We start from the raw sequence: 10634 nt of genomic DNA on the forward strand, positions 1-10634 counted from the left end.
ATTGAAGATCTAAAGAGCAGCATACATGCCAAGCAAAAGGCTAAAATCATTACTGAGTTAATATTAAAATGTTGTCTTGCCTGCAGAGTGCTCCCCACTAGCCAGGCTCTGGGGTGTAGTCAGCACAGAAGTCAGTTTCAACTGACCTTTATAATTTAACATCTTTTCTCTCAGAAATCCAGCTGGCATTTTCAGAGTGGCTAACTGTGTGCTCATTCTGTGATACTGTGGTTTGCAATCAGACTTCTGGTATCTGTGTTGTCATAGAATGATATGGAGGAGTGTTGGGCAGTTGATGTTTGCATATTCATATTGTCCATGAATCAGATGGTTTTTTACCTATGCATCATTCGCCAGACTATGGAATGAGTGTTTTGTTTGGCATTTTAGAATTTCAGAAGCTGTGGAGGAGCATTCCTGTGGATTCTATGGATGAGGAGAAAATAGAAGAGTATCTGAAACGACAGGGTATTTCTTCCATGCAGGAAGCTGGACCAAAGAAAATAGTAAGAGTTATAAATCACAAATCTTTCCAATGGGTCTTTTCCTGAGCTCCCACAATATTAGTTCCACTGGAAAAGAATCAGTGAAATGGGATGGCGCATATTCACTCTTGCTTATGTGGGGCTGGACCTAAAGATTTCCACTATAGCACTATGACCTCTTACAGCTTTTATGAGTTCATGGTTAGATTCGTGTAATCCAAAAGGCATCGAGGAGGAGGGGGAACAGTAAAAAGCCACTGCAGCTTTACAAGTTGCTTTTTCTAAAAGCTGTACCGTCCAGTTGTGGGATGGTGAAGTCGGTTAAAATGGTGGGGAGAAGGTTTTTTCCCAGCTAGCCAACTTGAGTATTGATACAAAGCATGTCGTCAACCCCACCACAAAGGCTGGGGATCAGATACCAGTGTTTTTGTGTGGAGATCAGAACCTAGCTATGAGCTCTCCATAAAGGCCCCGTCGACTGTAAAATAGACTTTTGACATTAATTCATATATGGCATATTACAGCTCTGCTCTCAACCTTTCCGTGGAATGATTTTTAATGTGGTAGTGAAGAAAGAATTTGTCCCTGGTTTTTGTTCATCTCCACACTCGGTGTTTTGGTGCCTGTCACCACATAGCTGTTGCCACAGGTTCATACCAGTCCCCTGGGATGTTAAATATAAACTCGTTGGGAATAATCAGTATTGTCACTGGCCACACGTTGTGTAGATGTATAGAGCATATGTAATATTTTCTATGCAGTGTACAGTATATTCTGTATAGACATATTGACTCTGCTATGGGTGCTCAAAACAGAGGGGAATATTCCATACACCCAGTACTCACTGCAGATATTTAAAACAAGTGACATTTTGTACAAGTTGAGAAAGTGCCGTCACTTATTTCTAGAAATAATCTGCTGCTTTCCCCACTGGAGCACTGTTTTACTACAACATTTCAGACTTCAGTGAATAATGTTGAATTCTGTAAGAATGTCCGATCCTTGTACACCTGGGTGGCAGCCTTGTGAATACTGTTCCCTTCTCCTTTTAGGCTCCTATTCAGAGGAGGAAGAAACCTGCTTCTCAGAAGAAACGGCGGTTTAAGACTCACAATGACCATTTGGCTGGAGTACTGAAGGATTACTCAGATGTTGTTCCTGGCAAGCAGTGAAGTTTGGTTCTGGAAAAAACATGCTTTTTTATACAGGCTCTTCGTCGCTGGAGTTCAATGTTTGCTTGAACACTGACTGTATATAGTAATGTGGTGTGTCCCCATCCCTGCAACCGTCAAGTTGAAACAGTTCTGTTTAAGAGCAAGTACAAATTACCAAATGTAGAGTTTTATTTTAATTTAATTAGCTAACAGGAACTGTGACTTTGGAAGAGGTCTGGAAGGACAGCCTCTTGCCACTAGGCAAAGATGCAGAGCATGTTAACCTAGAGCTCCTGGTAAATGCTTCACTGTGCTTCTCAATTATTTAAAGGGGATTTTTCTCGTATTGCTTTAGAGTGGGTTTGCAGGTAGAGGTGAATACAATATTCATTTTATTTGTTCCAAGAGAACATACATCATTGCAGAAGCATTTCTTTAAAGAGGCAAGCTCATTCACCGTTTGTATATTTCTTCTTTGCTTTGCCATTGAGCTTTAATGAAAGTTGATGTTGTCTGAGGCTTTGGCATGGAAATACACCACCAGAATTCCCACCAGGCTGCGTGCTGGAAATGGGGCTGCAACCTCACAATGCTAATCAGAAATTGCCCTCGGGATACTGCTGATGACGTTGTGGTGGAGGCACATGCATTGCACAATTCTGTGTTATGGGCTAAAAGGGTCAGACAAGAAATAAAATGACAATGTATTACTAAAAGGGACAGGTGTTTTTTAAAAAATAAAGCCTATAAAACTGGCATCAGTACATTTCTTCTTCAGAGACAAACTGAGTTAAGGGATAACCAACATCTGTTGTGACGTCACATTTTCCTTCACAAGCTGAAGGATAGGAGTTTTTTGAATTAAAAAATCCATATTGGTTCAGTTTTCATTGTTCTGGGCTAATGCCTTTTATTATTCTTCTTGGATAAAAATAACACCCTAAATGTAAATATGCACAAGATTCTATAGGTATGTGTTTACTCCTGTGAGACTTACCAGTGGGATATAGACAGTTTGGCTAACTTATAATGAATGGGAGGGCAATTAACACTAGTCTGTTTTTTTTTATGGAATCACAAGTGAGCAGCAGATGCTCTGCACCTTAGGGGGTAGCAGTCACTCTTCTCAAAGTTAAACAGTAAGGATGACAGACAGGGTGGACTATTTGAAATCAAAACAGTTTAAATCACTGATCTAAATCAGCAAGCAGTTAAACCTTCATTTAACTCATCAGTTTTAATTGTGTTTTGCATTTATATTTTTTTGTTATTTTCCTAAAGAAAGGTTGATTCTTGTTGGTTGGTAACCGGTAAATCATATTATTTGTAACTAAACATAGCCTTTACACAAATGTGGTGCTGCTTCTTGCTAACCCAGCAGTTACTATACACGTTTATTAAAGTAATTATATAGCTTAACTTACATTTATTCAGATTCTCAATTTTTACATTTTTGATGCTTAGAAAAAGGTGAGTGATACATTCCTTATTTACTAGATGATTATTAATTATTTACTTGTGATTTGTGTCACACTATTTGGATGGAAATTCAGATTAAATAAAATGCACAAAAGAGCATTTTACAAATTTTTAATTAAATAAAACTACTTTAAAAGTGCTGGATACATGGAAAAAAGGTTATCAAAGTTTATCAAAACATGTTTTGTATATAAAACTAGCTGATTTATTAAACAAGGGGAGTATTATCTGTAGTTGGTTAACTGAACTGATTGTTCCTGGTTACCAGGTCCTTCAGGGTTTTAGAACTAGTAGATCTCATCCTCTTACACCTAGTTTTTATTTATATATTAGAAGAGGAAAACAAGCTTTTCTGCTTTTTTAACTCCCAATTGCACAGTGACTTCCACCAGTTCAGTGGTTTAACTTTCCTTAAAACTTGGCAGCAAACATGTACCGCTTAATATTAGGTTTTGTATTTATTTTAAATTATTGTAATATAAGTAGTTTAGGTTTTAACATGTCATATCATCAAATTTAATTTTAAATAGGTTTATTTAAAAAAATAGAATTTCAATAAAATCTGGGGTGTTCTTACTTTTAAAAATCATTAATTTTTATCCCCCCACGATGACAGTAGTATTCTGCTGCCAGTAATTATTTGTTTGTGTGTAGAAGCATATTTATAGTGTATGAGGTAATATTTATGATTCCATCGCAAACATACTTTTAAAAATCATGCTGCCATTTTAAACACTGCACAGCACATACAGAATTGCACATGTCAGTCCTATCCAGTTTAGGCAGTTGCTGAATGGTAGTAAGAGTCTTTCTTTTTCTTTGTTATAAGAGTCTGTTGCTCCATCAGTCTTCAAGGACTGCTTAGTTTTTCCACCTGTTCCAAGTCTCACAGGCAGCATAAGAGGTTCCTTTCATGTCAGCGGTTACTCTGGCAACTTGAGGGCTCCAATTCTGCTTTTAAAAATCGGTACCAGTGGGAGACCTTGCATTGTCACCATGTGTCACTGCTGGGGGTCATCAGAGCCTGACAACTTGACATTCCAGGTGCTGGAAGTGCGAGAGACAGTTCTTCTCCCCTCAAGACATTGTGGAAAGTTGCACAGGAGCTGAGCGATGTGGCCATACCCCCTGTGGGCCAGCAATGCAGGAGAGAGGACCAGGGCGAGATGCTGAGCTACACATACCAGTGATTTCCACCCCCCTTTCACCCTGTCCCTCCTTGTCCCTTTCCCCACTCCCCTCCTGTCCCCTCCCGTTCCATTTCCCCATTCCCCTTACTCTCCCTCCTCTATTTCCCCAGTCTCTTTCCCCTTGTTGCTCCATCCACCCATGTATTCCCCTCTGCACTTCTTCAGTCCCGTTTGCCATCCTAATCCTTCTGTTAACTCGGACCAGGAGTGCATGGGAAAGAAGTCTGACATTTCAATAGAATGGTGTCCCTAGCCTCTATTCATCAAAGGATGGAGATGAATGGCAGGAGAGAGATCATTTGATCATTGCCTGTTAGGTTCACTCCCTCTGGGGCACCTGGCATTGGCCACTGTCGGTAGACAGATACTGGGCTAGATGGACCTTTGGTCTGACCCGGTACGGCCGTTCTTATGTTCTTAATAGAAGAATCACTTGCTGAATTAGATTGTTGTGTTCTTTGGCTCAGAGATGTGCAATTTATGGGAGCAGTTAGATTTCTCCCCTGTCAGTTAATATAGGGAGGGGAGGGGGGCATGGGACCCTAGGAAAATAATCCCCACAACATGTCTCGTTCAGCGCACCAAGCTATAGGGACAGTCCCCAAGGCCAATGGGGAGGGGCCAATGCTCCAGGTCAGCCTGATTGACAGGGCAGGGAGGCCAATGAGGGAGTCCAGGGTCCCGGTTCTCCGTGTGAGCTGGAGCTGCCCGGGCGGAGCTAAGGAGAGCGCGGCCGCCTGAGCTGGGCTGGGAGCAGAGCCCGAGGAGCAGCCCAGGGAGGGCTGGAGGCAGAGGAGCTGGAGCCGGGTGCGGTGAGCAGCTGGGGAGAGCGAGGGGGACCCGGGGCAGAGGGAGACGCCCCCAGGCAAGAGGCCAGACTTGGGGGGTTGTGACCCCAATGGGAGTCGGGGGGGGCGATGCTGGGAAGAAGGATCCTGCCACCTAGAGCCTGAGGGCGTGTGGCCACCGCCAGAGCAAGTGTCCATCCCGCAGCGTCCCTGCAGCACAGCCAGGGCCTGGGCAGGGGGCTGGGACGTGTGGGGAACAGACTGAACTGCCCTTGTGCCCCAGAGACGCTGGCTGCAGTGCCCCCCGCCCCAGAGCGGGGTTACGTCTCTCCTCTAAGCTTTCCATTCTTCCTTCTTTTATTGGTTGCTGTTTAATACATTGTATTTGCTTTGAACTGTATGTAATGGGTCAGGGAAGCGTCCGGTGTGAAGAGAGCACCCCGGAGTGGGCACACCCTAACCCCTGTCCTGAGTGACCACGGCAAGGTTGGGGGTCGAGCCCCCCAGGAATCCTGGGCCCAGCCCTGTCAGGGTTATGAAGACTCTGCCACACGGCAGGGAGGAAGGGGAGCCCTCGAGGTCAGGCAGGGCTCTTGGTAAAGGGAGTGGGAGTGAGGACTCGGATCCCTTCACTAGCCAATTCCACTGGGGGAATGTATAAGCCAGGAGAGTTCCTCACAATAATAGGACCATTCCCCCGCTTACAGCTCTTAGAAAATATAATTTAAATAGGGGGTATTGGTGGAGCTTCTGGTCTGGATCATGATTTTCCCCTACCCCGACCTTTGGAATTTATGGTCCACCACCATGGCCCAGCTGTGCCGCAACTGTTTTTCTGCATCTAAAAGCCGGGGTCGGTGTCAGGACGTAACAAGCAGGGCAGTTGCCCAGGGCACCACAAAGCTAACTTGCTCAGGCTTCAGTTCAGCCCCTGGTGGTGGGGCTCAGGGCCACAGGTTGCAGTCCCATGCAGTGGGGCTTCAGCTTTCCACTCTGGGCCCTAGCGAGCCTGACGCCAGCCATGCTCCCCCTGAAACCTGCTCCGGACCTCTGGTTGAGAACGACTGCAATAGAGAAAATGACAGACGTACCATCACCTCTTCTGTAAGGTCCCACCTCACAATTCTTAGAACAGCCTGAATCTCCGTTTTATTTTCTGGAATGTAAAGAACAGGAAAAAGATCTTGGAGTCATCGTGGATAGTTCTCTGAAGATGTCCACGCAGTGTGCAGAGGTGGTCAAAAAAGCAAACAGGATGTTAGGAATCATTAAAAAGGGGATAGAGAATAAGACTGAGAGTATATTATTGCCCTTATATAAATCCATGGTACGCCCACATCTCAAATACTGTGTACAGATGTGGTCTCCTCACCTCAAAAAAGATATTCTAGCACTAGAAAAGGTTCAGAAAAGGGCAACTAAAATGATTAGGGGTTTGGAGAGGGTCCCATATGAGGAAAGATTAAAGAGGCTAGGACTCTTCAGCTTGGAAAAGAGGAGACTAAGGGGGGGATATGATAGAGATATATAAAATCATGAGTGATGTGGAGAAAGTGAATAAGGAAAAGTTATTTACTTATTCCCATAATACAAGAACTAGGGGTCGCCAAATGAAATTAATAGGCAGCAGGTTTAAAACAAATAAAAGGAAGTTCTTCTTCACGCAGTGCACAGTCAACTTGTGGAACTCCTTACCTGAGGAGGTTGTGAAGGCTAGGACTATAACAGTGTTTAAAAGAGAACTGGATAAATTCATGGTGGCGAAGTCCATAAATGGCTATTAGCTAGGATGGGTAAGAATGGTGTCCCTAGCCTCTGTTCGTCAGAGGATGGAGATGGATGGCAGGAGAGAGATCACTTGATCGTTGCCTGTTAGGTTCACTCCCTCTGGAGCACCTGGCATTGGCCACTGTCAGTAGACAGATACTGGGCTAGATGGACCTTTGGTCTGACCCGGTACGGCCGTTCTTATGTTCTTAACTTCAACCCTCCAAACAGGTGTACTCGTTACTAAAGAGCGCAAAGGCAGAGGGCCTGCTTTCGCAGGAGACACACTGATGAGGGTTACCAGGGGAACAGCGGGGGCAAAAAACCTAAATGGCTTCAAGACTGAGCTTGATAAGTTTATGGAGGGGATGATATGGTGACACTGCCTACAATGGCATGTAGCTAATCTGCGACTTCTAGCAGCAAATAGCTCCAATGGCCGGTGATGGGACACTAGATGGGGAGGGCTCTGAGTTACTACAGAGCATAGGGGCTGACTCCGTGGGTGTTCTGGGGCTGGAGCATCCAGGGGGGAAAAATGGTGCATGCTGAACGCCCATGCTGATCCGCAGGGCCTGCCCCAGCTGATGGGGGGCAGCCCCCCATCAGCTGGGGCAGGCCCTGCGGATCAGCACCCCTCTCTCCTTTCCTTCCCTCCCCTCGCCTCCCGCCTGCCACAATCAGTTGTTTTGCAGCATGCAGGAGGCTGGGAGGAATGGCGGAGGAGTGAGGATGCAGGGTGGTGCGATATGGGGTGGGGGCAGAACTGGGCGTGAAGAGGTGGGGGTGGGGTGGGAACAGGAAGGGGGGGAGTGGGGGAGAGCCTGGGGTGGAGCTGGGGGTCAAGCACCCCCAGCACTTTGAAAAGTCGGCACCTGTGGTACAGAGAATTCTTTCCCATGGACCTGGTGGGTCTTGTCCACATGCTCAGGGTCTAACTGATCACCATATTTGGGGGCTGGAAGGAATTTCCCCCCAGGTCAGATTGGCAGAGACCCTGGGAATTTTTTGCCTTCCTCTGCAGCATGGAGCCCAGGTCACTTCTTAGGTTTAAACTAGAGTAAATGGTGGATTCTCTGTAACTTGAAGTCTTTAAATCATGAATTGAGGACTTCAGTAACTCAGCCAGAGGTTAGGGGTCTATTACTGGTGTGAGTGGGTCAGGCTGTGTGGCCTGTGATGTGCAGGAGGTCAGACTAGATGATCATGATGGTCCCTTCTGAGGCTGTTAAATTAAAATGTGAATGGGTAGGAAAAGCGATGCCTTGCTGCTTCTCATCCAAATCCAGAGGGTAGCTGTACTTATTCGTAAAGTGCTGGCAGTAACAGTCTCTGCGTCAATTTCAGATGATTGGGGCAGATTTTTAATCCTTAAAGTCACTACAAACATATCTTCACTAATCATCATCAATATGTTTGGGCCTAATCTCAATTATCCTGAAACCTTTCATAGGCTTTTTACTAAATTATATGAACCCATAACCCTGTAGTGATTGCTGGAGATATTAATGAAGTGTTTGATACTTTTGTGGTCAGATCTCACCCTCATGGTCATAAGCCAGCCAAACATGGAATGGCCCTGGAATTGCACGTTAAAGATTTGGGACTATATATGTGGTGGCTCATACATCCAATTGGGAGGGACTGTTTATACTTTTCTCTGGTACATGGTCCTATTCTTGTGTAGATTTCTTCTTGACCTCAACAGACTTGGTAAATTCTGTTATTGGTTCCTCCACTGATACAACTGCCGTCTCTGATCATGCTCTGATCACTCTTTGAGTAGCTGCAGACCCAGGTATGTAGATGGAGATTTAATCCTTCGCTTTTTATAGATCCCCATTTAAAAAATATATTGAAACAGAAATTGGCCTGTTCCTATAGACCAGTGGTTTTCAACCTTTTTTTCATTTGCAGACCCCTAAAAAATTCTGAACCAAGATGTGGACCCTTTGGAAATCTTAGAGGTAGTCTGCAGAGGTCCCTAGAGGTCCATGGACCACAGGTTGAAAACCACTGTTCTGTGGTAACGACAACCTTTTGTGGCCCCTTAGACATAGTCCACAGACCCCCAGGAGTCTGCAGGACCAGAGGTTGAAAACCACTGCTATGAACAAATGATCCTTCAACATCGTCTAACAGGCTGTTGCAGGAGATGCTCAGGGCTTATTTGAGAGGTCGACTTATTAGTTTTGCATCTGCCAAGAGGGGGCAATGTGGAGAAAATATGATGGCCCTTGGGAAAAAAATCAAGGGAAGTTGATTTGTCTTTTTTCTAATGCTAAAGCAATATGTCCAGAGACCCTCAGTGGAGTGGACAATATTTAGAATGAAAATATTTGTTAACATCAATTTAGTTTGGATGCCCTAGGACTGCCAGAGGCCCAGAGCTACTGGGAACCTTGGAAATGCTTCATAAACTCCCCAGGCCCATGTCCACTGTGTACGGTAAGAAAGAGGAAGTCCGTTGGCATGGAGTGGCAAGGGAAGGAGAATTATTGCAGCCCTTGAAAGTGTGCCCGTGGCAAAGAATATTACATAATATTACAAACGCCTCTGTGGATCTCAGGCTACGCGGCATACACTGAAAGATTTGATTCAAAGTATATTGGATGCTCCAGAGGTTGCCCAAGATAAAGGTCTTGTCCTCTGATGTTTGTTGGTGCTGTAACAAAGGAAAAGGAACCCTGATGCATATGCCATGGGACTGTCCAATAGTCAGGCAGTTGTGGACACAAGAATTAAGATAATGCTCAGCTTCAGCAGTGAAACCTTGGCCTAAAATTATATCCTGGGCTACTTACCTGCTGAACTGGGGTTAACTCTGCCACAAAGTTGTTGGCTCTCGAGGGCTGCAATTGTCACCATCTACATGCAAGATTTTACAAAAACAGACGGGTGGGCTCCTGTCCAGGATAGCGCAGTGATTAGCAGCCAAAGACAGTATCACCATAGACAGTAATTATATGAATTCAAAGAAATTTGGGCCCCATTTCTAGATTCATTTGGATAAAAATGTTGAGATGAGGCAAAGAATGGCAGTCCTCCATTTTATCAAACCCCTCCTCTTCTCCCCATCCATCCCCACCCCTGGGTCCTCTCCTTCCCTCTTCTGCCTATTCATGTGTCGTCTTCTACTTTGACTCATGCCCCCACTGTAACATGTTATGTCTTCATAGTAGTGTGTGGCTTTGTATTGACTGGTCTTTCACCTGTGATGAGTTGTAAAATTGTGCAATTGCACAGTTGTGTTAAAGCGGGCGGTATTTGGAACCACATACAAGCTGCAAGTCATTTATCCTTTTGGACTTTTTATTGTCTGTTCCTTTATGAAAAGCAATGAAAAGGACGAACCAAACAAAAAGGGGGAAACCCTTCTGGTTTATTAACCTAGGTGTGCAGGAAGCATCGTAAGTTACAAAACTAGCTTTGTTTCTGTTCTTAAATGATAGGGATGTTGCCGATAGTAAAATCAAAATCATCTTGGCTGCTAACAAAGGCGCAAGTGCTGTAAAGTCATTTCTCCTAATCAGTCAGAATAGAAGACTGGGAAAGGACGAATGAATAGATTCTTTTTCATGCTGGTAGAAGGCGATTGTTGACAATGCCAAGCTGCAGTGTGGCTCTTGTCTTCGGGGCAGACTCTGGTGTCTATCTGAAGTTAGGTTGGACTAGATCAGAGGTGCGGTCTCCCTCTTATCCCACTTGAGTGAGTGGAGTTCCTGGCGCCTGCTTTCTAGCAAAGAAATGCCACCATGTGCAACAGCAGCA

At 44.8% G+C, this 10634-nt stretch overlaps 2 protein-coding genes across 2 annotated transcripts in view; one reads left to right on the plus strand and one right to left on the minus strand.

The window, feature by feature from the left end:
* Positions 1-2395, plus strand: part of GTF2E2 (general transcription factor IIE subunit 2) — a 62743-nt gene extending 60348 nt beyond the window's left edge. The window contains exons 7-8 of the mRNA XM_045017836.1: positions 391-506; positions 1538-2395. Of these exons, the coding sequence (XP_044873771.1) occupies positions 391-506; positions 1538-1657 (236 nt within the window). The 3' untranslated portion in view covers positions 1658-2395. The remainder of the gene's footprint in view (positions 1-390; positions 507-1537) is intronic.
* The window catches only part of SMIM18 (small integral membrane protein 18), a 54195-nt gene extending 47947 nt beyond the window's left edge, over positions 1-6248 (minus strand). Inside the window, exon 1 of the mRNA XM_045017843.1 lies at positions 6188-6248. The gene's annotated coding sequence lies outside the window, so the exon portion shown is untranslated. The remainder of the gene's footprint in view (positions 1-6187) is intronic.
* Between the last annotated feature and the right edge of the window lie 4386 nt (positions 6249-10634).

Source organism: Mauremys mutica, chromosome 5 (assembly GCF_020497125.1).
Source record: "Mauremys mutica isolate MM-2020 ecotype Southern chromosome 5, ASM2049712v1, whole genome shotgun sequence".
NCBI lineage: Eukaryota > Metazoa > Chordata > Testudines > Geoemydidae > Mauremys > Mauremys mutica.